The 26,329-nt window shown below is 44.6% G+C and overlaps 1 protein-coding gene across 6 annotated transcripts; it reads right to left on the minus strand.

Annotated features, from left to right (window-relative positions):
• Nucleotides 1–424: 424 nt before the first annotated feature.
• Nucleotides 425–26,002, minus strand: ALDH18A1 (aldehyde dehydrogenase 18 family member A1). 6 transcript variants are annotated; one of them, XM_081911542.1, is made up of 18 exons: nucleotides 25,875–26,002; nucleotides 16,292–16,396; nucleotides 14,575–14,798; nucleotides 13,169–13,318; nucleotides 12,978–13,082; nucleotides 12,373–12,543; nucleotides 11,977–12,067; nucleotides 11,308–11,432; nucleotides 10,719–10,863; nucleotides 10,239–10,312; nucleotides 9,082–9,181; nucleotides 8,226–8,446; nucleotides 6,865–7,002; nucleotides 6,014–6,209; nucleotides 5,413–5,534; nucleotides 4,333–4,519; nucleotides 2,669–2,764; nucleotides 425–1,359 (listed from the first exon to the last, which is right to left on the minus strand). In XM_081911542.1, the coding sequence occupies exons 2-18, from the start codon at nucleotides 16,374–16,376 to the stop codon at nucleotides 1,178–1,180; spliced, it is 2,412 nt and encodes an 803-aa protein (XP_081767668.1). In that variant the 5' UTR covers nucleotides 16,377–16,396; nucleotides 25,875–26,002; the 3' UTR covers nucleotides 425–1,177. The 6 variants fall into 6 exon arrangements, with proteins under 6 accessions (XP_081767668.1, XP_081767665.1, XP_081767670.1 ...); XM_081911539.1 differs by having other exon boundaries at nucleotides 12,367–12,543; XM_081911544.1 differs by having other exon boundaries at nucleotides 12,373–12,525; nucleotides 25,875–26,001.
• Nucleotides 26,003–26,329: the final 327 nt, after the last annotated feature.

Below are 26,329 nucleotides of genomic sequence, written 5' to 3' on the forward strand. Positions count from 1 at the left end.
ATACAGTGGTATCTTGGAACTTGAATGACTCTGTTCTTGAACGTTTTGGCTCCCGAACGCCTGAAACCCGGAAGTAAGTGCTCTGGCTTTCAAATGTTCCTCAGAATACAAACGTCCAGTGCTGATTCCAGTGTACAAAAACCTAGTTGTTGGCCAACTGGAACTTAAACGTTTCAGAAGCTGAACGGTCGAGTTCTGAGGTACTACTGTAACTGTTACTTAATTCCCATGGTTGCTGTTAGCTTGAAGGAATGAAAAGGAGCATAAAGCACCCCACGCTTTATAAGAGAACTCTGAAAGTCACATCATCAGTAGACAAAGGCAAGGCAAATGCAGCTACACCATGCAGGCCCTGTCAGCATTAAATACATCTGTAACAGGACACAACTCACACCATCATTTTGAACAAAGCAGTAGGATCCAGTCATATTGCAAGGGAGTTTTATTTGAAAAACCATAAAGTTTGAAAAATACGTTCAATTTCTCAGGGGAAATAAAAGCTTATATAAAATGAACAAAAATATTTGGTACAAATATTCATAAAAGGGTTGTGAAAAACAGTTACAGTTCTACCACTGTGATTCTCCCCACTCCATCAGTCAACTATTAAAGGAAATTAGCATGGAAAGCATTGCTTGGATTTTTTTTTAAAAAATTCATTATGCACCTGAAATATTTATTAAAGGTGATTGAACATTTTAAATAAGACATGAACTGTAAAGAACCGTCATAGCAACCTCTTTCAGATTTCAAATCTCCAAAGGAAGGCAGAATGATCAAGCATTTTTTGCATTCTCAAAGCAATAAAAGCATGGGGTGTGTGGAATCTCTCTCTCTCTTGTGAGTGGCCACAAAGAAGAATTCAGATCAATAAATAGGTCCAATATCAACCCTAAAGATCCCCATCATTTGGAATGGAGTACCAGAGTCCTCTTTTCTGTGCTGCAAGTGCAAAGGAGGTGCTTTCAACGCTGACACCCAACATCTACGCATTGCAGTGTGAGGAGAAACAACTCGGGCGCAAAACAAGGCCCGCAAGTCACCACTTGGGAATATCCAGAAGCTCAGCGTGCAAAAACACTCCGCATTCCAGAAGGTGGAGGTTCCTCTCCTTTCTAAGACTCTGTTCTGAAACCGTAACAGTCTCCATAAAGATGCACTTGCCCCACCTGGGCGCTCAGTTGCTGTTCCTTTGTGGGATGGGGAGATTTTCATGAAGGTACTTCATACTTCCTTGCTCAGAGAAATCGGAAACGATGTGATTCTCCCCTCTTAGCAGCCACTTTGTGGTCAAGAGCCCCTCAATTCCAACTGGCCCACGGGCATGGATGCGCGATGTACTGATGCCAACCTCAGCCCCTGTGTGCAGAGAATAGAACAACTGGGTTGAAGAGGGCAGGAAGGAAATTCTCCAGCCTAATGGCACAAGTCAAGTTGACCAGACCTCGTTCACCCATATTTCAAGATCCCCCCCAACTTTCTCTCATCCTTCTTGCACTGCATTTGAGCTCTGGAGCTGCCAATTTGCTTCTTCACCTTCATGAGGTTTAGACAACTAAGGATTTGCGGTTTCATCTTCTGGTGCAGCCCAACAATGAATGCTTGAAGGAAAGCAGCTAATTCCTCAGTGCCCACCGAGTAATTTATCTTAAGGGTTTTTTCTCGCAGAATTGCCACATTGTGCGGGACTTAATGCAGAGTTTGCACACAGACCTGCGCTTTACCCATATGCAAATATATGTGTTGCCGTAGATTACTCCAAGCGGCAGTCACTCTTTCGTCACTGACTGCCTCAGCTGAATCTCTCCTACAGTACATCTATAATGATGATGATGATGATGATAATAATAATAATAATAATAATAATAATAATAATAATAATAATAATAATAAAAAATTATAACATGTCCATCTGACTGGGTTGCGCCAGCCACTTTAGGTAGTTTCCAACATAATAACTAAACATCTAGCATTATAAATTTTCTGATACAGGGCTGCCTTCAGATGTGTTCTAAAAGTCAGATCGTTATTTATCTCCTTGGCATCTGTTGGCAGGGCGTTCCACAGGGCAGGTGCCACCACTGAGAAGGCCCTTTACCTGGTTCCCTGTAAGTTCACTTCTTGCAGTGAGGGAACTGCCAGAAGGCCCTCAGAGCTGGACCTCAGTGTCTGGCCTGAACAATGGGGGTGGAGAAGCTCCTTAAGGTAAACTGGGCTGAGATCGTTTAGGGCTTTAAAGGTCAGCATCAACACTGTGAATTGTGCTCAGAAACGTCCTTTGAATTAGGCCAGTCTTCCCCAATTCTGGGTTCCCAGATGTTGCTGGACTATAACTCCTATCATGCATGACCGAGGGTCATGCTGGCTGGGAATGATGGAGACTGTAGTCCAACAACATCTGGAGATCCAAGGTTGGAGAAGGCCATTCCCTACATTGTCATAAATGCTCTTGTTTATGGTAGCCTCTACCTCCAACTCTCCCTTTGAGATGGCCTGGATCTCTCTAATTCTAAAATACTCCAAAGCTTTAAAAAGAAGTTCCAAGTCAATCTCCTTAAATATTATTAACTTTAAAGGTGACCATGTATACACCTTGAACACTCTTAACCTCACACAAAATGTGTAACTTGCTCACCAGCGGCACAGGGCACCCATCGTGCTCCCTTACCTAGCCCAAAGCGATAGCCATCCGAGAAGCGGGTGCTGGCGTTCCAGAACACACAGGCACTGTCCAGGTGCTGGAGGAAGAACTCTGCTGTTTTCTCTGGGGGTGACAAAAGGATTTTTTTAAACACAGCTGCTTTACAATAGAACTGTGCCAAACGTGGGCTGAAACAGAATGGTCACTTGTTTAGTCAAGGCCTTTTAGAATTTTTTTTTATACCACTGCTGCCTTTTATTATATTTAAAATGCTTGTTGATGCTTTGTTGTTAACCAGTCTGTGTTGCAACGGTGGGCAGGATAGAAGCTTGAGTATGAATAAATTTTGTATTATGTCTCTTTGCAAGGGGGACTTGCAACAAACGAAGCTGCTGTGTGGAATGCTCCTGCTCAAGGTTCCAGCCAGCCAGTCATGGCTTGTTGCAGGATATTCCATCCCATTTCCCCACTGCTTTACTCATGTTCAGTCCTCATTGGAGCTTTTGCTCCCTTCCTCCTGGTTGGTCCTGTTTTGACTACTTAAGACGGGCACTCAGATGAGAGGCAGGACTGAGATTTGGATATGCTTTGCGGTTCAGATTGTCGTAAAATCAAAATTACAATTTGGAAGACAATTTGATTTTTTTAATCTTAGTTTTTTATTATTGGATTATGATTTGATATGTTAATTGGTTGTTTTTTATTGGAAAATTAAACACTCTAACAAAAAAAAAAAGAGAGAAAAAGACGGGCACTCAGAAAATGAGCTTGCCATTCATTTATATTGTTCTTCTTCTCCGTAGAAAAGTAAATGTTAACAGCAGGGAGCTGAACACTCAACAACAAGCAGTTTTAGAAACGAGGGAACAAGATACCAGCAAAATTTGCAACGTTACTTTTAGAGAGTGCTTTTTTCTTAAAAAACGTTTAGGGGTACTCTCATTTTGACTCAAGAAAACCACCCTTTTATAGTTCAAATCGGGAAAAATAAATACAGTATATGGACAAAAGTACAAAGATTCACAAAATGTTTAGGGGCATGTGTCCCCCCAGAAAAAAGCACTGCTTTTAGAACATGGAAGTTGTTGCAGTTTCTTGAATGTTGATGAAACCCAAATAGCAATTTGGACATAGCCAGTGGGATTTGTGACTCAGCCCGCCCCGCAGTCCCAAAATATCCACTGTTGGAGGCAGTATGCCTCTGAATACCAGATGGTGGGTATCACAAGTGGACAGAGTGCTATTACACTGATGTCCTGCTTGCAGGCTTTCCACAGGCATATGGTTGGCTACTGTGAGAACAGGATGCTGGACTAGATGGGCCTTTGGACTGATATAGTGTGACTCCTTATGTTCTTAGTGTGTGCTCCTCTTGCACTGTTCTGGTAACTCCAGCCACACAACAGAAACCCAGGCCAAAGCTCCTCCCCACACCTGCAGCAGTGCCTGGGAAGGGCAATACAGGAAGGGGAAGAATATGCAGCTTGGACTCCTCCAATGTGATCCAGATCACCAGATGTTTGTTCCTAGAGCAGCAAAGGAAGAGACACACATTGTGGAGGGTGCCAGGCCCTAGAAAGGTAACTTCGAAAAAAAGCCCCTCAGAGTTCTAACTGAGGCAACCCTGGAGTCCCCAAATGCAGAATCACAAGGAGTGTAAATGCACACAAGACATTAGACTGGCCACCAACCATTCTCTGTGATGATTACATCTGTGTGGGAGCTCCCATATTTGTGGATGTGTTCAATAGCATCCTGTGCGCTGTCCACCACTTCAATGCAGCACTCCAGGTCCCCATATTCCGTGCGGAGTGATTTCACCTCTGAGGGGCTGAATGTCAGGTAGGAGGCAAACTTGGGGCCAGCGTGAACCTTCACCTGATGAAATAACAAAACGTTTTCACTGCACATTCCTCCTCCAGGCACCTTCTATGCAAAGAGGGAAGCCAAACAATGCATAGAAGGGCCATTGCTCAGTGATAAGCGCACACACTGTTGCCCACACAAAAGATCCCCGGCCCAATCCCTGGCATCTCAGGAAAAAGGCCTCTTGTCTGAAACTCCAGAGAGCTGTTGATATTCAGAGTACAGTCAATACAGAGCTAGACAATCAGCATAAGGGAGTTTCCTATGTCCCTTCCTTTGTACTTTGGAAGGAAATTATCTTCCACTCTCTAGCACTTTCCTCACAGTAGCCTACTGCCACAGTCCCATCCTGTTTTATGGGCTTGGTGGCTGAATCTCATTCAATCCTGTTGTTCAAAGCTCTCAGGCTTCAAGTTAGTGGAGAAAGCACGTTCACAAGCCAACCCCAAGTCCTCCCTCAAGAATGCCCAACGCAGCAACTAACCTCTCACTATCTTTTAAGTTCTGCCCATCCCTACTACAGAAGAACAACAAGCAGAAGATTCCAGTCTCCAAGAAGCTTGGACTAAGATAACTTCAACAGGAACCTGCTTTCCATATATGCTTGTCTTCTATGGCTCTTCAGCCTAGGCAGAGGTGCAGCACAGATGCCTTCCAGGACCTTGGCACCAAGATGCATAATTAGAAATGTGGCTCCAAGTGCAATGTATGCACAGGACAAGCCACACACTACTATAAAGACAAGGCTACTCCAAAAATAAATCTGTATCATTCTGCAACTGGAGCAGGCGGACACTCCTCAAGGTTTGCATCTGCAGCTTCCATTCTTAGCTGGCATCTCACTGAGCAGAAACTCGTGGCAGCCACTCTCTCACATTCAGCCTGTTCCAGCCGTCTTTACTTACCTGTTCCACTCGCAACATGTCAATGATCTGGTCAAAGACGGGAGTTCTCAGCAAGTCCCGGTGTATTAAGAGAGTCTCGAGCGCATTGCAGGCTGCAGGATATTCACACTTCGAGTCTCTCACTGGATGAAGGACAAATTGTTGATTACAAAGGTGCTGCACAGATATTGGGCATGCAGGATCTATACTGGTTTGGTTTTTTTTTTTTACTAGAATCCACCAACCGTAGCCAATTGCTTAGGAAGGGGAGCTAGTCACCTATTGCACCCCATGAACTGGGATTGCCTGTGGACAAAGGTACAAATATACATCCAAGTTACTAAAGATCAGGGATTCTAACAGCCTACTTTAGGAAGCAAAATTCTTGCTACTTATGCTAAAAGAATTAGGAGTCAGAAACTGCCATTACCCTACTGAAAAGTATCCTCTGATCTACCGATCTACCAGTAGATCCCAATCTGACTTCCATCCCTCCCCCTGCTGTAGAGCATCTGAAATAAATAGGTTAAGGAGGAGCATGTTGACCATCCATGCCCTCTCATGCCGATCACTTAGCCCAACCCTTTCAAGAAGAAGAAAAATCTCTGTCCTCTCATCTCACCTATTCTGGTGACCTTCTCCACACTGGCCTCCAAGTCCACATACACATGACAAATTCCTTCACTGTGGCCCATCACTGGGATTCCTCTAGCAGATTTCTGGATATCCCGAACCAACTGAGACGAGCCACGGGGGATGATCAAATCTATCAGCTTGTCTAAACGGCAAAGGTCTTCCACCTCCTCCCTGGTATTCACCTGTAAAGACCACGCCAGGAGTTATAGAGGTTGCCCATGGAAGAATAAACACAGTATGGGACAAAACAGAGAATACATACCCAACAGTAGGGAAACTGCCCAGCTATTTGGGCACAATTGACACTGTGTGTGTGTGTACACAACAGAAAATAAGTAGCTTGTCAAAGCACCTGGACAGAAGGTAACAAGTCCCAAAGCAGCACAGTAACATTCATGGGGTGATCGCCTGGAAATAGCTCTGAATGGATCACAATTCCAAATTACAGACATTTCCAAGATCCCTGCCCAGTCCCAAAGAACTGCCTGCCATGTGTGAACTCAAAAAATAAAAGATTTGTTTTAGGTACTCAACACAAAGAATCACCAACCAACCTGAAGCAAGATTTAAGCAGCCTAACACATTTCAATTAAAAATGCATCTTCCTCTTTTCATAAAAGGGGGGGCGGAATACTTTAATGAAATTCTTTCTGCCAGGGTTCTCTTTCAGGCACCATTAACCGTTATTTCTTTTTAACTCAGAATATGTGGAACTTTAATTTTTTTCATTCAGCAATATATCAGATTCTGACCCCCCCCCCTTTGACGCTGCCCTCCCAGCCTGTGTTTTGTCACCACGGTGCTGCCCCTCCCCACTTTCTGCTCATAGGCACTTACCAGCTGCACCGCGTCCTTCACCCCATGGATGGAAAGGGCTTCTTGAGTCAGATGGTGAAGGATTTGGTTGCTGTGCGATGCCTCTTTCCCTCCTTTCAGCAGTAAGCCATTTCCACTGGCAATGGCCAAAGCAGATACCTGCCAAAAAGAAGGGAGTGCGAGGAAGACAAGCATGAAAGAACACATTTATAACCATAGCAGCACCTAACAATTATAATGTATGGTGAGAGTGCTGTGAACCATTTCTGATTTAACAATAATAAATGTAAAAAGGTAAAAGTACCCCTGCCCGTACGGGCCAGTCGTGACCGACTATAGGGTTGCACGCTCATCTCGCTCAAGAGGCCGGGAGCCGGCGCCGTCCAAAGACACTTCCGGGTCACGTGGCCAGTGTGACGAAGCTGCAACTGGCGAGCCAGCACCAGTGCCACACACGGAAACGCCGTTTACCTTCCCGCTATGAAGCGGTACCTATTTATCTACTTGCACTTAGGGGTGCTTTCGAACTGCTAGGTGGGCAGGAGCTGGGACCGAATGACGGGAGCTCACCCCGCTGTGGGGATTCGAACCACTGACCTTACGATCAGCAAGTCCTAGGCACTGAGGTTTTACGCACAGCGCCACCCGCGTTATAATAATAAATGTACAGTGCCATATTTCATAGGCAGCCAATGTTGTGTCCTACGCTGCTCAACTACAATAACCATCAGGCCCAGTCAGCATAGCCAATGCTCAAGGATGATGGGAGTTGCAGTCCAACAACACCTAGAGGACAATGCAGTGGCTACTCTTACTTATACCTCTTATTTTGAATCTTCATTCCCCTTGTCCCTTTCTTCCTCTCCTCACCACCATTCCCTCACTTTTTGACAATATAAAACCCTGAATGGGTTATGGTCCCATCAAGCTCAGATCTGTCACTTTGCTGTATTTCAATAGTAATGCTTCCAAGGTTGCAATGCTGCGTGTTTTTCTGCTAAAGCTTTGTTTTTGGAAGGTCGTAATTAATGGTGGGTATGCAATATATCTGGCTGGGAAGCAGAGGAGTTGCTATGACTATGTCCCTTTGGAACTCCTGATCAAACTTCAAGGAAAGATGCATAGCTCCAGAGGCTACTCAGGCTGCGCAACTTTTTAAAAGGACCCAATGGAGGACACTATACAAAATAAAGGACAAACTATCAAGCCGGCTACAACACATTCACATCCTAACCACAACACACAAACCTCAATTGGCAACACTTTCAGTACTAATTATTTCCCTCCCCGGGGGAGCAAGGTGGGGAAATCCACAATCAGAGACCTTCACAGCTCATAGCAAGTTATATTTGCTTTCTTTCTCAGGTGACTTCTTCACACACCTGGGGGAGACAATCGGGCCGGGATTCAAAAATCACTAATAAGACCCCAATAGGCACAGTCACTTGCTCCAGCTCCAAATCCTTCGCTACACGTGTTCTTCGAAGGACACGGCCAACACTATCTTGTGACGATGCTGCAATCTGTCGCAGCCCAATGGCCAAACTATTCAGCTTGGAGGTTGACAGGCTGAGTCTCTTCAACAAAGGAAGGGCCAGTCTTCCTGAAATGGAAGCAGAAGCCAGCAAGTCAGACTTCATTTAATGAATGATTAGAATGAAGCAACAGAAATGAAGACTTCAATCTGAACACTGAGTCAGCAGATGGAAGTAAAAACTTAATTTGAAAAAAATCAATACAAAGGTGACAATGTTCAGTACAATCAAAGAACTTATCACATTATCCTTTCCTGCAATCTGTGTTTCGGCTGGTCTAATGAAACATATGAATGGCTTTATGTAGAAAAAAAGATCCCTGGGTTTGCATCCATGGAGAAGTCATAGGCTTTTATGGAATAGGAAAAGCCTTTGTGACCTTGTTGCAAGACCTTCACCTGGTTCCTTTAGATAACTGTGAAACTAGGCTGTCTAAAGATTTTGGTTAGAAAGATTTCCTTTCTGTTTTGAAGCTGAAGTAACCCCTTGGGTAGCACGAACAACAAAGGTGCTCAGGTGAAACAAAAACAAAGTCTCAATGTTAAAGGAACATTTGGCCAAAGGCTTTCTAAGATTTCTTCATCTTATCGTTGTAGTCTGTTGAAGTAATAAATGGCAGCCTCAGACATCTCCAGCATCACCCGCTTGGCCTGATGAGAAATTGTTCTCACCACATACCCAACATGGACTCCACCTGCCTTACCTTTATGCTCTGCTTCTTCCAAATCTTTTTTGTTGGCCTGAAGAATCTCTTCTCGCTGGTCTGTCAGAAGGTCAGCAAGATGATAGATGATCTCTGCTCTCTGAAGTAAAATAGACAGGGAACCACCATCAGGCATTTGATTGTGACCAGCACTCTGGTCACCATATTGACATAGGAGATGTTGTTAGCTCCTTCAAACCCACAGCCCAATCTCTCACTGAGTTGCGAGGCTCTTTAGTTTATCTCCAAGACTGCTCATCTATTCTTCAGTCAAGCTGCTGGATAGGTATCCTTGCCAGTTCAGTTTGCAACTCAATTTATTCCCCCTGGAGCACCTGCTCTACAAAAATCAACCTCCCCTCCCTTCTCCCCACATCTTAACCATGGTAGAAGGTGCCACATGCTCCAAGTGGACTGATCTTCAGGTTTCAAAGCCTAGATCCTGCTGCTTGAGCTATGACGTAGATCAGCCTTCCTGATGTTTTGGACTATAACTCCCACAATCCCTGACCATTGGGCCATGCTAGCTGGGACTGATGGAGTTGGGAGTCCAAAATATCTGCAACTTGGGGGAAGATTAATCTAGGCTATGAAGATCCCATGGAACATGCCTCATGAATAAGGCATGCACAACTCTCAGCCTGTACTACTCTTGTTGTCCCTTCCACTTCTATGATTCTAAGCCAAACAAGATTCCAAGAGCCACATTATCATGACCCACTAGGAGCTTGACAATCACAGTTTTGAAGTCCAAGGCAGGCAAAAAAGCAGGAATTTTATTGAGCTACTGACGGCCAGAGGGATGAATTTAGCTCAGCAGGTCTTAAAAAATAGCAGGCCTGTTCTGTATTATATAGTATATGTACTCTTTGGCACAGATGTTTCATGACTGTGTCAAATTGCATGCTTGCAGAAGTGAAACTCAATGTTCTTGATCAGTCTTAATAATAGTAAATAAAGCTTGATTTTGAAAACAACTAGTGCAGATTTCCAAAGTATCCTTTCCACCTATTATATGGGAAAACTTGAACCTTCAACATTTGTGCAAGCTGTTCATTTCAGTCGGGGGCTATTGCCTTTTTTTGGATTTACTACAAATGCCCTGTAGGTGCTCTCAAGCCTGTAATATACATTATGTGACTGACTGGGCTGGTTACCTGTTCAGGCTGAAGTGCTGCCAAACTCCTGCCTCCTGTTCGAGCCATTTCAGCCTGCTGTTCCACGGTTGGGCCTTTAAAAAATAAAAAAAGCAGAGGGTGGTTACATACTAACTCTCATCACGCTAATTCTGGCCACCACATACTCAATACAGAATATTTAGAAGAGTTTATTTTTGCTTCTCCCACTCTTGAATCAAAACATGGCTGAACACGCCACCCCACAAGTCCAGAGAAAAGGGTGCGCATGGGAGAAGCAACATTTACACCCTAAATGTTTAGCAGGACAACCCCTAAAGTGGCCTTAAATACCCTTCTGTCTCATACAATAAAAGCATAAATAGTTTCATCCTCACAATTCTTTTGTGGTTTTTATTCTACAGCTGAAGTAACCAGCTGCCTCCAGCCTCCCCAAAATTCTGCACCATGAGTGTAATTCTTTGTTCCCCACAAATTATGGACCTGACCATGCTAACCTACCTGCAGGCTTCACCTCTGAAAAAAACGTGCCCACTTTCTTCCCTTCCACAATGTCTGTGATGACATGGCCAGAGATCTTGGGATGAGTTCCATTGGCAATCACTACCGAGGTGCCTCCCTGGAGAGCCCACAGGGCAGCTTTCACCTGCAAATGAAGAATATTTTTAAATGCATGTTTTCAAACAAAAGAGCATTGTTGTTTGCTGTAATTTCTGGTAGGAGTGTAAAAACTCTTCTGAGGATCAACACTTTTTCAAGACATAAAAAACAGAGGTAACTTTCCCCATTAGCCAGGAATGGGGAATCTGTGATCTTCCAGATGTTGTTGGACTCTAACCCCCAACAGCATCACTAATGGTCAGGGATGATGGGAGTTGTAGTCTGGAGGGCCACAGGTTTCTCATTACTGCCATAAGCAGCTCGTAGTTTATCTCACAGGCATGGCATAGGATGCAACAGAAAAGTGTTTTTATAAAATAATTCTAGAAAATTAACATGTTATAAAGGTCTTAAAATATTGCAAAGTGCCCTCCTATTTTCCCCAGTAAATGGACACAAACACAGCAGAAAGATGAGGAGCTTGACCAACCTTGGCTTCCATGCCTCCCATTCCCACCCGAGATTTGGTTCCAAAAGTCACAGACTGCTGATCTCCAGGATAAAATATGTCGATGAGCTTTGCGTCATCTGAGCCTGGGGGGCTATCAAAGAGTCCTGAAATGGAACGGTGGAAATGAGCTACATACCTTTAATATCATTATGGTTGAAAAACAATGCACATACATTTGTAAAATAAATCTTTGACCTCTAGCATTCAGACAAGAAAAGAAAAAAGACTGAGGTAACTGGATCCTCTGAACCATAGGGACTGCATTGCTAGTATCAAGTCATCCAGTTGGACCGTAAGCTATCACACTAAGGGATAGCCAGAGTCAGAATTTAGAAGCAAAAGGCAGAATATGATACCTCAGGTCAAGTGATCTGGGAAGAGGTGAATCCATTTCTAAGCTCTAAGGAATTGTCAGCAGTCCCAAGACACATAATGTATACTCTGCTCCTCTGTTTCTAACCAGCATGAATAAAGCAATGACTAATCCCTTCTCCTTTAAAAGCGTGCACTGTGAATATTGCAGTGTTCTGGCTGACTACAATGAGCCTCACAGTCAATTCCCTAAATTTCCTCTTCCTGAACCGCAGCGCTGAAAAGGATCACAAAGCTGCATTGGCCATTTAGCCAGAAACAGAACAACTCTCGTACCCTCAACATCTGAAAGAACAATCAGCAGGTCGGTCTTCATTTCCACAGCCAGACGGGCTGCTAAGCTGTCGTTGTCCTTCACACTAATTACCTGGAACACACATTGTAAAAGTCAGCAATACTAGCCAGGCGAGAGCTAACCCAATGCCCAAGCAATTCATAGAAAAGCAAAGCAACAGGAGATGGTTAGGAGTCGTACTACCAGCCTCGAGTTGACAGCTAGCCTCACAAGCAACACCAAATAGCCAGATCTACTACATCTACAAGCAGCAAGTCACCTTGGAGAATCCAGAGCGTTATGACGTTAGCGTGCACTACAGCCCGGAGTCAGCGTGTTAGCGGGTCCACGAGCGAGCGAGCAACCACCACCCACTGCAATGCTCTACCCACGTTTACCCCCTGAAGATCACTGTTTGGCTCTGGGGGAGGAACCACAGCATCGTTGGTGTTGATTATGGGGACAATGTTCATCCGCAACAGTTCGTGCAGCGTCCCGTTTAAATTCCGACGCTTCTGCTCGTCGTGGAAATCCAAGTTGGTGACTAAAATCTGGAAGGAAGAAAAGAACTGCTCTGACAAAAATTATCCACTATCAGTTTCGGAACGAAGAGGGCCGCCAAGCGTGCAAGTTACAAACGAACTAGCGAAATTCTTACAACAAAGGAAACGGAAGTTCTGTTAAGTCAAAGCAAACAAAGCGAGGGGTCGATGTACAAACCGCTTCAGATGTAAAAGGTCGGCTAGCCTGTTGTGAAATCTGAAGTGCAATTATCATGGCCTTATTGGGGGGAAGAAAGGGGGAGTATTAAGTTGGTCAAAGCAAAGGAAGGGATGGAGGGGTAAGGTGTTGGCATGTACTGAACTGGGGGGCCCTAGCGTTGGAATAGGCTTCCTGGCAAATAGCATGAAAGAGAGTCTTCTTCCAGGAGTCAAGAGAGAACTTGCATGGTGCCCAAGGCAGCTGATTCACTCTGAGGAGGAGTGTGTACAAAGTTCCCTACCTGGGCTGCACAGATGCTGTACTGTGTGAACATGGCCTCATAGAGAGCCATCAGCCCGCTCTGACCGGCAGCTGCACAGGCTCGAGCCTCCAGCACGGGAATCGCCTGCAAAGATTAGAGAGCAAGTCAGCCAGGAACAGTGGTTTCTGCACCACCACCGAAGAACCCAGGTCGCTCTCCCACTTGCTTACCATGTCCTTGAGCTGGTTCTGCCCTGAGTGGAGAGCCTGCCTCACACTCTGAGAGAGCAAGATCTCGTGACGCAGCCGCTGCTTCCCAAAGGCCACAGCCCCGCTGGTGACGATCATCATCTCCCGGCCCTGGTTTTGCAACATGGATACCTGCAGGCCCGAGAGAAACAACTCTTAGTCGAATTTAAAGCCATCTTACCTTGCTTCCAATTTTTAGACGCTGTTGCGATCATTCGGTAGGAAAACATTTCTCCAAAGCAGTAAGAATGTAAGCTTTCTTGGGTTTATATAATGTTGCCTAGCACACAGGGTAACTGGGAGGGAAAAGGCAGACTCAGAGACAATCCCTACTCTTTGGAATATGTTGGGGAAATAAATATAACTACGCCTTCTCCCTATAACACCCTAGGTTTATTATCAGTTTCATGAATATGGCACTCCTGCCTCAACATGACTGCAGCAACACCTCGGTGGGAGATGTTTTGGGAGTTGCATTAGTACTTTGTTACATCTTTAAAATGAGGATTATTTATTCTCCTTATGTTACTTCCACACTTTGGGGGTTGCCATCATTGCAAGATAACATAGGCAGATCCTGAAATACCATTAGTCTTGGTGGGAGTCTCAAAAGCATTGCCTTTTAATGTTAATATTTTAATATTAATCATGTGTTTTAATATTAAACCATATTTCTGCCCCTCCACACTCTACTGCTCATTACATTTAAGCCCTGCCTTCAACTGTTATCTGTGTATTCAAATATTCCTCTAATCCAGTGGTTCCCAATTAGCTAAGTAATGCAGATCCCCTGTTTTTCAAAAGGCAAGCCTTGGACATCCCTACTTTTGGAAATAATAATAATAATTTTGTTATTTATACCCCACCCATCTGGCTAGGTTTCTCCAGCCACTCTGGGTGGTTGTTTTTATTATGTGAATGGTGTCACCATACCCTCCAACATGCCCCAGCGCAAAACATGTCTTCTGGGCCGCACTCCTGTGTGAGTAATGTGACCTGCGTGAGTCATGTGACCATGTGAGGGCATGACGCCTAAAAGCAGGATGTTCTGGACAGTTGTTGGGTATGTACACAGACCCCCTTAGTGGTGGTGGGGTGTTTACCACTGCTCTAATAATCCAGTCGTCTTCAGCTGATCTCAGGGTGGCGTACAACGCAAGCAAATGCCCAAATTAAAACAATAAAAACAGCAGGAAACGGCAATCTTTGAAACACAGTGTGGGCTGCCCATTTCTAGCAACAACCAGGATTAACTTAAAGCTAATGGCCTACCAGTGCCTGGGTATTCCAGCATAAAGTGGAGACAACTTTAACCACTCAGGTGCCTGGCAGGGTTTGGTAAGGAGAACAAGCAGCCAAATACCCACAGTGCCTCCCGGCCTGCTTACCTGCTCAACAATGGATGCCAGTCGCCCCAGGGCTAAGCCACATTCGTCTCCTCGAGTCACAACAGCGCTCCCCAGCTTCACCACAATCCTCTTGGCATGCTTCAGCTCGCTGCGGTGAGCAAAGGACTTGCCATGGGTTCGGCTGAGGGGCACCGTGATGAACGGGATGTTACTCCAGCCCCGAGCAGACTCATTCCTCAACACCAGGTTAGGCGCCAGTAGACCTGTGGTTAAAACACACAGCAAAGGCATTAGAGGCAAGTACATTGAACCAAAATCCAACCCTCCTTTTCCAGGTCCCAGGTCTGGAGAGAGTGGGGGAGTCTGAACATATCACCTGCCTCTACCTAGTGTCCAGCTTTTAAATGAGTGAGAGAAAAACATTAGCCCAAGGAACACCTTTGCAGAGCAAATTAAGTATTCCAAGTACCACTTGACCAACTGACCAGAATATTCTGAGGTCGTACTCTGTCTCTTGGTCTCCTTGCAGTTTTATGGAAGCCTTTTCCTTTAGGCTGAACGTCAGCCAAGACAGCTAAGGGCTTGAAGAAACTATATTTCTGCAGCAATGCTTCAACAAGCCAGTAGGGGGCAGAGTAACACAATACATTGCCAAAACCGTGCTGCTCGCATTTTAGCAGTACAGTAGTAAGAATCAGGACACCTCGGTCTGGAATTTTAATTGCTGAGAAATTCCCAATTCTGCAGTGTTAACAGAAAGGCCTCTGCCCACAGTTGCCTCCTCCTTTTTTCTTTTTTCTAATTAATTTTTATTGATTTTCTTTTCTCATAACAATATCTATAATCATTACATAGCATTCACATTTCAGTTTCCCCCTTCCCTGTTGACCTCCCTCAACTTCCATCTCTGGTTTATTACATCTCATGTTGCATTCTGCTGTTTATATATACTTTATATTGTCATGCTGTTAAATTTCTTGTTTTATTGTAAATAAAATGGTAAATGTTTATTTAAAACATGCCAATGAGTTTATTTTTTTATTGTTTCTGCAAATATAATGTAAAAGGTTCCCATTCTTTTTCAAAGTCACTACTGCCCTTTTAAAACAATTTGTCTGTTAACTTTGCCAGCTCTGCATAGTTCATCAACTTTTCTTGCCATTGTTCCTTTTACGGTATTTCTCCAGACTTCCAGTTCTGTGCTATCAGAATTCTTGCTGCTGTTGTAAAGGTAAAGGTAAAGGGACCCCTGACTGTTAGGTCCAGTCATGGACGACTCTGCGGTTGTGGCGCTCATCTCGCTTCACTAGCTGAGGGAGCCGGCGTACAGCTTCCGGGTCATGTGCCAGCATGACTAAGCATGACTAAGCTGTTTCTGGGGAACCACAGCAGCGCACAGAAACGCCGTTTACCTTCCCGCCAGAGCGGTACCTATTTATCTACTTGCACTTTGACGTGCTTTTGAACTGCTAGGTTGGCAGGAGCAGGGCCCAAGCAACAGGAGCTCACCCCATCGCAGGGATTCGAACCGCCAACCTTCTGATCGGCAAGCCCTAGGCTCTGTGGTTTAGACCACAGCGCCACTCACGTCTTGTATGCTGCTGTTGTAGTGCACATAAATAATGTCCTTTTTTTTTTGGCAGCTGTCCTAAAAATTCCTATCAAAAAAGCTTCTGGTTTTTTAACAAATGTCATTTTAAACATTTTTTTCAGATCGTTGTATATCAGCCCACAGTTGCCTCCTTCTGATACATACAAGGGTGAGAGCCTGCCACGTCAGTCTGCCGCCAGAATTGTCCTGAAGAACGCAAGGAAGGCAGAAGAGCAGCTCGGCACAGCATCTTGATGGAATCAACAGCGTCTGCAAGAGAACAAGGAAGCCTACATGATTCTCCATTATTCCTGTGTCCCAGGCAGTCTCCCCATGGCAAGTTGCAAGATAGCCCTGCAGCAAAGTTTAGTACAGTATGTGAGAAGTGGCTCATCACTGCCACCCAGGATTTCCCTCCAGTGGAAGATTTGGGAGAAAGGTGAAAAATCTATTATGCATTGTTTTTCTTTTCCAGAATGATGTGGAATGCTTTTTGAAAATAATGTTGCAGCCAGTTATGCTACTACAAAAACTCAGAGTTACGATTCAATGGTAGTATTGTTACTTGCAGTATTAAACAAGCAATATGCTTCAGATCTTTACACTGGGAGTGCATTTTCCAAGTGGTAGAATACAAAGCATCTTCTCAACGTATCAGGTTCAGACTATGAGTCTGCTAAGCATATTGCTCCTTTAAGAAACAACAATGTACAATGCAGCCCCTGATTCTTCACTTGACTCAAATTCCTCCTAAACCAAGTTTAAAGATACACAAATACAACCAAGGACCACCGGACTAACATGAGAGGGCAGCAAGAATTTGCTACTTTTCGCTCTTGCACACCTTCCATTTTCTGAAGGCCATGAAACTCAGTGCAAAAGAAGCTATGGATTAGGCAGATGCTCGTTAGAGAAATAAACTTGAAATGCAATCAGTTTAAGAATGGAGGTTAAACAAAAAACAACAACAGAAATATGGGTACAGGATAGCCAATTTTCTTTACAATTACTGTGAAGCTTGCTTCTGAGTGCACATGTATATGTAGCCGGCTCCTAATTAAATGTACACAAGATAGCAACCTTATGATATATGACTATCCAAATTTATTGTTGGTCTTTATTTTAGGTATTTTCTAAGCCCTTTCTCTTAAAAATATTATTTGTTCCCGCTTCTGCAGTATAATACCAAGGCTAAGACCAGATAATAAATCTTTATTATAAAGCAGATAGTTTCACATGTTCAATTTACTTTTAATTTCTGGCAAAAAGTAAGATATACCTAGGTTAGCGTGGAACAACTTGCAGCTCCAACACTGGATACATTTGTAACTATTGTTTGAATAAAACCAAGACCTTTAAAACTCGCAAATGTAGCACCAACTGTACAATTTCAGGTGTTCAGTTACACACTATATATTTCATGTTCTTGAAATAGTTAAGTAAGTTTGAATTTGGTAAGAAAGTATTACAGTACAGTATTACAGTCCCCCTCCCCAAATTGCATGCATGCATACATATGGTACATACACACCAGGAAAAGTGAGAAAACTTTGGCTCCCCTCCCAGCACCACTACCAAGGACTTCCAGCATTCAGCCAGAGAACCTGCCTGTCTAACAGGGACTACACAATCTGCCAGAGATAGACACCTGGTACTGTGGGTTCAATTTCAAACCTGCTTCAGGCAGGAATTCAATCCTTCCTGAAACTGTTGCTGCTCCATTTGCACTGGAAGAAGGGAAGATGAAAACGGCAATTCCAAAGACCCCATCCCATTCTCATTTTGACAAGAGCAATAGCAAAAAGAGGATTTCCATGTTTCTCACCCAAGCATTTCAGATAAAGAGAGTCTGGAAGCCCTTGCAGAAAAGCACTCCGATAGAAGTGCTAAGACAAGGGATAGCATCACACGATGACTCAGTGATGCTACAAGCCTCTGTTTTTGCCTTCAGCTCCCTGGCACTGGATTAGAGAAAGGAGACATATGCAGCCTGGATCCAAGTACTGTATTTCTGAAAGCATCGATTCCAGGTGCAGAAAAGTCCCAATGTCAAATAAGGGCCTGTCCCTGCTCTTCAAGAAGAAAAGCTGGGGGCAGGGATGTGGGAGGGGGGAAAAGGGAAACCGCAGATAGAAGGAACTGAACTGCAGAAGTGTCCAGAGTCGAGAGAGTTAATTCCTGAAAATCCAGCTGAAGCCAATTACGACTCCCTGGCAGCCGCCAATCCCTGAGCTGGTGCCTGGATGAGCCACATCAGCTCCAACAGAAAGACGGGAGAGCCCTGGAAGGAGCTGATGCAACCTGACTCCCAGCAGTCAAGGCATCACCTCCTCACACCCTACAGCTCAGCGGCTGATGAAAAAGTTCCACGTTGCAGCACAAAATCCAAGTTGAAGGCTGAAATGTCAACAAGTGTTCTAGATCTCCAGTGCAGACCAGATCTGACAGCCAGTAATCAGGCTCTCTCTGCCTCTTCAAAACACACACACACACACACACACAGAGAGAGAGAGAGAGAGATTCACAGGTGTCTTCTCTCTAAGCACTTTCAACTCTGCTAAAGATGTGAAAATTGCATGCATGTTTCAAATGTGAACTACCTCTTTGCAAATATGGAAACCAGACCCTGCTTCCATGCATTTTAAAGGGGGGGGGAAACATGCAGCAAAAATTTCATACCCAATATCTTACGATAAGCGTCCCAAAGCAGTTTTGGTCCTACCACATGCAAGGAGGGGTGACCTGGATGGAGATATTCCTTGCGCTGGGAATTATCCAGGAAGGCGAGGGAACCAGCTCTAGGAAAGTGCTGCCATAGGGACTCCAGCAACCCAGATTGAGGGCTGTGCCATATCTTGTTAAAGCGAAAATTTATGCGCACCTAATCAAAAAATAAGCCCTGTTGTGTTCAATGGAAGTTACTGCTAAGTATGTTTGTATAGCTTGACAGCCTTAAGAAGCATGTTATCTTTATGTCAGCCTTGACCTTAGATGTAAAACTCACCATCTAATACGGCCATGCAAAAGTGGGGTTGACATACACCTTAAGGTTTATATGGATGCCCTGCCCAATCTTCACCATCATTCCCCTTCAAAGATGTCTTCCATCTCTTCATCCCCTAGAGCTCAGGGGAAGAGATGGTGCCTGGCATACGCTTCAGCTTTAATTTCCATTTCGACACACCATTTTCTTGCTCATCGATGACACAATCCCAAATTATAGTGCCGCCCAGGTGTCCTTTCTCTAAGAGTTCCATTGCAACCACGTCCCTCACCATCAAATTTAAAGGACAACTTCTGTATTGCTCCTGCCCAAGAGATGTGCTTCTGCTGGCCACTGAAGTAGCAAGAAGCATAACAATCTGGCTCTACCTAGCAAAAGAAACTCAACTTGTTGTCATCATGGGCAAAAGCATGTCAGATCTCAGCAATTCACAGAGATGTGGGAGAACGAACTGCACCTCTGGACTCTTCTATGGGTTATGCTCTCTACAGATTCTTATCCTTGTCTCTTCCCAGTTATGTTCGTGCACTGTAAAGAAAACCACTCAGAACTTAAGAGTTTCAAAATACTCTGTTTTGAGGCATATGGTTTCACATGATTGCTGAAACTTTCTGTCAAAGACTGCAGTTGCTGAGCAGAACCAGGAAGAAGAAGAGGGCAGCCAGCCAAAAAAGCGGCAAATGGTTGCTAGGGGAATGCAGCATGCATAGAAACAAGGCTGAGGTCAGGAGCTCATTGATGACCCCTCGACACACCACTTTTTCCACGTGGATATAATCTCTGTAAAGGAAGTGTGTGTTCTGCAATGTACAAATTGCTGATTTTGCTGTCAGATTTACCAGAATCAGCCAGCTAATGCATGTGATAGCAGTTCAGTCCATGTAGTTAACAAGCAGGAATAACAGGATAAGAAAAGACTGAATTATGGGATAGCACTGGGCCTCCAGTAAGGCCCAAATGAGGAAGAAGGGAAGGGGCAAAAGTACCAGTTCCTTAGCTAGAGTTCTAAGGAGTGCTCTGTGCAGGAACAGAACCTGTATGTCGGACTGCAGAGGGAGTATGAAGAAGAGGGGCTGCAAATGGGGACTGTGCAGGCTTGGATGGGGATCTAGGGGCAGCCTTGCCCAGTCTGGTGCTCTCCAGATATTTTGGAGAACTCCCATCAGGCCTAGTTAGAATGGCCATGCTGGCTGGGGTTCATGGGAATTGTATTTCAACACATCTGGAGGGCACCAGGCTGAGGAAGGCACGTCTGGGGTACAGGTAAAGGTAAAGTGACCCCTGACCATTAGGTGCAGTCGTGGCCAACTCTGGGGTTGCGGCGCTCATCTCGCTTTATTGGCCGAGGGAGCTGGCGTACAGCTTCCAGGTCATGTGGCCAGCATGACTAAGCCGCTTCTGGCGAACCAGAGCAGCGCACGGAAATGCCGTTTACCTTCCTGCTGGAGTGGTACCTATTTATCTACTTGCACTGTGACATGCTTTCGAACTGCTAGGTTGGCAGGAGCAGGGACCGAGCAACGGGAGCTCACCCCGTTGCGGGTATTTGAACCGCCGACCTTATGATCAGCAAGTCCTAGGCTCTGTGGTTTAACCCACAGTGCCACCTATGAAATAGCTTTTTCTTCTTCTTTTGGTCACAAGTTATCTTGTACTGACAATTCCCCCCTGTCCCCCATATTAAAGCCTCCTTAGGAAATTACCTACAAGGGGTCAGTTCAATATTTAACTATGGACCGAAGGCCGTTTTCTGATTACTCCTCAGTACATAGTTACATGTAAATCTGATTCCTTAGAGGTGAATTCCCAAGGAAACTTCGCAAGAGGAGCATGAACAGAAAAGATTGCCGTGTGACGACTTTCCCCCCCTAATCAACTTGTGTAGGTTTAACCTAACAGCTGGACTCTGCTGGAGGAATATGGGGGAAGATTTTTGTTCATCCTTTTTCCGTCTAGTCCATCCTTTAATTCTCCTACTCTTTGTCAGCATATGCACTTTCTCTGCCAGCTATTAATATGCAGAAGTTTGAAGAAAAGAAATACATTTTGCAAACTTTGCACAAATAGGAGGCTTCACCATCACAGGATGTAACAATAACAAGGTTGCCTTTTAAAAAAAGAAAGAACTAGGTATCACAGAATTACATTTCATTCAGGATCTGAAGCAAATCATGTGACCTCAGAAAGCTCAGTAAAATATTATGCATATACCACTGGCATTAGTTGGAGACAGGATTCTGCACTGCATTCTCTATTAGAAAGCAGTAAACCTTGTTTCGATATAGTACGTCCCTGTTTTTATTTCCAACCACTCAGCAGCAAGTCAGCAGAAGTGAGCCTTAAATTAGGGGTGGGGAATCTTTTAAGTCAAAGGCCACAAGTGTTTGGCTAAAGCCAAAAGCAGGTATGGCCAATTCCAAACATGGGTGGAGCCAAAGCCAGAAGTAGTTTTAGATCACCAATATACCTTCCTGCAAGATGGAAGTTATTCCAGGGAAGTGTAAAATTAAAAAACTCTCCTGGTGCTACAACGGCAGAAGATGGCAACTAGAAATCTAACGCTATGGCAAGCTAAGGACAAATTTCAATGGCATAAAGTTGTCTCTGAGTATAATATTCTGGACAAATGTTGCTCTTAGAAGGTAATACCTTTGCTAATAGTTTCGCGAACCTTTGCTAACCTTTCCATGATTACCTTTGATCCCTCAAGTAATGCCACATGTCTTTGTGTACCCGCTTGCACCCCAGAGAGGTCACTTCAGTGCTGCCAACACAGCAAAAACAACGTAGGAGGCAGAAGTTACAAGTTACTGGTCTCTGCAGCCACAACAGGCACTGTGATTCTCCAGCAGTCTGACTTCACCCCTGGAGGCGCACTCCATTGTCTCTAGAGGCAGACAGATGCCAACACCAGCAACTCCAAGTGCAGCTATGTCTGCAAGCTTTAGAAGAAACTTTGTGTGAAGTCACAAAACACAACCCAAGAATAGAAAGTTCATGACTGGAAACGCACTTGTGTCTTGCTTCAGTCCCAAAGTCCTACAACACTTGCTACTTTATGCAGGGCAATATAGTTGTAACAATAAACTATCTTTACAGGAGCAAGCCTCAGACTTGTCTGCTTCCACACACTCCTCTCCTCCCCTGGCATGGCCACAAGGAGAAGCTCTTGCTTCCATTTTTACTAATGGCAATCTCCACCCTCCGAGTTCCAGTCCTCATAACTACAACTTGCTGCCTTCAAAAAAACAGTAATTTCATGGTGGATGAACTATAGCTTTCAGAACATATTGTTTATTAAACCAAACCAACAACACATAACAAGTGAATGTTCATAGGCTAAAAAGAATATACATTAGAATGCTTGTTAACTCCAGCCGTAGGTTTTCTGCTGAAATACTTACAAAATACAGAATTGTATCCACCTCAGTTTACTACTTTATTTTCAAGCTATACTGTGTGAAAAAAGCACATGGAGGTATTCAGGTATATTAATCCATTAGCTAAAAGTGCTTAATATAAATAAGAAGGGGAGAAATATCATGTCAAGACTTACCTGTTCAGTTCTGGTTAGACTTACTGTAATTTCACTCTTAAGTCCTGAAAGCTTCCCTTGGGAAAACTTGTTTAGAGCATAACAAGTTACTGCAAATCCAGCTTGTCTAGTCTGGCAATCTGCTGTGGCCCAACCAAGCTCAACATTTCAGAGGAAAACTACTGCTCCCCCCTCACCCCACTAATTATATAGCGATCCAATCAAGCAGTTCTAAACAAGGGGAAAATTCCGGTTCAAAGGCTAGAGCTAACAAAGGCACCAAAATAAGATTTAATCTCTGCCGTTGGAAAAATTGGCTGTTTAGAAGATGCTAGAAAGTCCTGGAAAAGAAAAAAGTTCCTTCTGCTGCAATTATTAATAATTGCATAGCAAGAGAAACAAAGAGGTTTTGAGACAGTTAAATTCCCCTCTTCCAAAATTTCACACACTTAATTTTACTGGGTTTTTTACTGTTTTGCTTCTGTTTATTTAGCACACTAAACAAAATGAAATGCTAAGATCCTGACCAAAATTGGACGTGCATATTTTATTTATTTTTCCTGTTTAAGCTAGCCAGATATTATTAGTTTAATTTAAACTGGTTTCCTAGGATCTAACCCTGATTTTCATGCTGAAGAACCCCTATTTTTAGAAGTTCCCAAGCAACCATAATCTCAAATTGAGGAGCCTGCCAACTGAACATAAGAACTTAAGAGCCTTTCTGGATCATGCCAAAGGCCCATCTAGTTCCAGAATGCATGCACTTCTTTCAGTGGCCAACCAGACACCTACGGGAAGCCCAAAAGTAGAACCTGAGCACAACTGCACTCTCCCCATCTGCAATTCCCAGCAACTTCATGCTTCTTAATTCTGCATGAAAGCTTGTATTACAGTACATACAGCCTTGCATTTAACAGCTTGCCTGGTACAAGTGCATAAGCAGCCTGGTGTGTGTGTGTGTGTGTGTGTGTGTGTGTGTGTGTGTGTGTGGAATTGCTCCATTTCTCCTCTGCTAGCCATAGAGGAAGGAAAGTCTAGCAAGTGGGCTAGCAGAGGAGGTATAGAGTGATCCACCCCTTTTGGCAGCAGCCAGTTGAGAGGGGGATCTTGTCTGAACACCCAGGACCTCCAGCCACACTGCCCAGGCTTGTGCCCCATTAAGGTCACTTTGGTGTTGCTAATGCAGCAAAAAACCTTTTCTTACTAGCCTGAGAGGAGGAAGCGCAGCCAGCATGGAAATGCAGGCTACTTTTTCTTGCAAACTAGTCATTTTTGTAGGTTTACTTACAAGACTCACAGATCTGTTCCTATTCAAGGTACCACAAAACTCACTTTTGCTGTAACAGACTATGCAGCTGCATCTCTAGAAATGATCTCCACATCTGTATCTACTCAGTTTCACAGTTTCCACTGAGCCTTTGTTCCTATATCCTATAATAAAAGTGGCTTTCCAAGTTGGAAAAGAGAACCTCAGGAAAGGATTTGAGGTTTTGTTTTGATAAAAGGCCTATATTCCTTTCCATACAAGGTGGTGTTTACAAGAATCTTTCTACATATAGCAAGTTTTGTCAGTGAGACTTTAAGCTTACATTACCTCCTTAAGAGTGTCCACCCTGAACTCCCAACATCTAGGCAGAATCAATTCCAGCTGATGTCCCAAATTCAATGCCTTGATTCATGCAATCTGCAAACACATAGCTTTTCCTCTCCAGCACCCAGCAGGGGGAAAAAACCCAGAGGGGAAAAAACCACATCTTTTTTCTCCTACCCATTGTTAAATAATGACCTCTTGCCCCTCTAATCCAAAAGGCAACATGATCTATAAAGATAGAGACAGAGGAGTTGAGAGTAGCACAGAGGAAAGGGTTACAGAGACAGATCTGTGTATATAAGCTTTAGAGAGATTTTAGTAACCAGCAGCAGAGCAGGGTTTGTGCAACTCATCAAAGTCAAAAGAACAGAGAAAGAATACATAATTTAAAAAGCAATCTTGCCCAGAGATTGGCTGGTTGACAGTTCAGTTGTTAAAAAAAAATGGAAAGAAAGAAAGAAAGAAAGAAAGAAAGAAAGAAAGAAAGAAAGAAAGAAAGAAAGAAAGAAAAAAAAGTTCAAGCAACATCACAACTCCAAAGAAAAGTGGGAGAAAGCTCACCCTTTAAAATACCCCTCTATAAGGTTAGCCTCATCCAAAGGTAGGATGCAGGTGTAACAACTGCACCCGCATTTATAAACACAAGAAGAGGGCATCAGGGTTAACACAAGTATTTATGGCAAGCCTGATTGATAAACATTTTGCATCCAGAATGAGACTTTGCCCTTCACTTTATAGTAATTTTGAAGTCTGCCCTCTCACAAGGAACTTATCTCAACTTTCCAAAAACGCAGAATAGCCTTTATCATGGGGGAAAGAGGCATAAAAGCAGGGGTTGCGATGGGATGCAAACTGCTCTCGCAGAAGCTGTGTTGCGCCTGCCTTTTCTTTCTTTTAATCTTAAAAAGCATTATTTCTGCACACACTTTTCTTAAAACACTGCAAGTCTGACGGCACTGCTAGACGCTTGGTGGCCTTGATCGTAAAATCAATCAGCTTCCGCCTAGATATATGCCAACAGATGATTCTAGGACTGTGCGTGACACTTCACACAAGGTGGGCGCAGCACCAAGGATGCTGGGCATGATGCAAGAGGCACCGTATATGTCATCACTCTCAACAAATGACCCAAGACAGCAGCAGCCGATGCCCCGGACTCTTAGAAAGGCTCTGCTGTATATTCAGCCCTCTTACGTCATACACAGAAGACAATTTCCTTTATTTAAGTGTCCTGCTTTCATGCCCACAACCACCAGCAAGGGTTCAGCCCCCCCGCCCCTAACCTATCAATGGAAGCGTGGGGGGCCACAAATATATCTCTTTCCCACTTGGATCGCCCAGGGGGTTAAAAATGTGGGAGTGGGAATGGAGACCCTGCCCTCCCTCCAGGATGGATGGCAACCGGGTGCGTCAGATCTCAGCCGGGTACATGATCAGAGCCCGACTCGCTCTCAGTGGAGGATGGGAAGACCGGGGCGATCCTGAATCCCTCCTTTGGGGCGCAGGGCTCCATCCCCAGTTCCGCCCCCTACGAGCTCTCGCAATGGGGAGAGAGAGAAGGGATCGCCGGCCCGCTCCCCACCCCCAGGCTGCGCCCCCCTGCTCCGGCATCACTTACAAACTCTCCGGACGAGGAGCGGAGCGGAGCGCACCCCGGACTCCCCCCAACACCGATCCGGCCGGCGGGAGCGATGTCAGCAGAGGCACTTCCGGCCAGGGACTCCGCCCCCTCCTTCCCCACCCATCCCCACTGTTTGCCTCGTGGCACCTGCCTCCCCTTAACGTGGGTGGGCTCCTTCCGCCCGACCCCCCCCCCCATCTGATTGCAAAGATCTTCAGATTTATTTATTTATTTGGCCGTGCAAAAATAAAATATGAAGCGTTGGAAGAGTTCCTCCTGCGAAGAGGAGCTGGCCTTCTCTTGCGGAAGAGGAATTGTTCTTGAAAGGATGCGCCGGGTAATGGCAGGGTCTAGCCCCCCCCCCCCAAGTCAGTTTTCTGCCTGGGGAAGAACGGAGCCTGTCCTCCGCGCCCTATCAAGCTGCATCACTGCCCAAGGCCTGCCAGGCTGTT

The sequence above is a fragment of the Podarcis melisellensis genome (assembly GCF_964234715.1).
Source record: "Podarcis melisellensis genome assembly, chromosome: 5".
NCBI lineage: Eukaryota > Metazoa > Chordata > Lepidosauria > Squamata > Lacertidae > Podarcis > Podarcis melisellensis.

Excerpts from the sequence above, each read along its gene's own strand:
- ALDH18A1 (XM_081911539.1), bottom strand. The coding sequence starts at position 16,376 with ATGCTGTGCCGAGCTGCTCTTCTGCCTTCCTTGCGTTCTTCAGGACAA. Across the intron at positions 10,864-11,307 it reads TGGGAGGCATGGAAGCCAAG|GTGAAAGCTGCCCTGTGGGC; the intron begins GTTGGTCAAGCT and ends CTTCATTTGCAG. Across the intron at positions 1,360-2,668 it reads TGGCTATCGCTTTGGGCTAG|GGGCTGAGGTTGGCATCAGT; the intron begins GTAAGGGAGCAC and ends CTCTGCACACAG.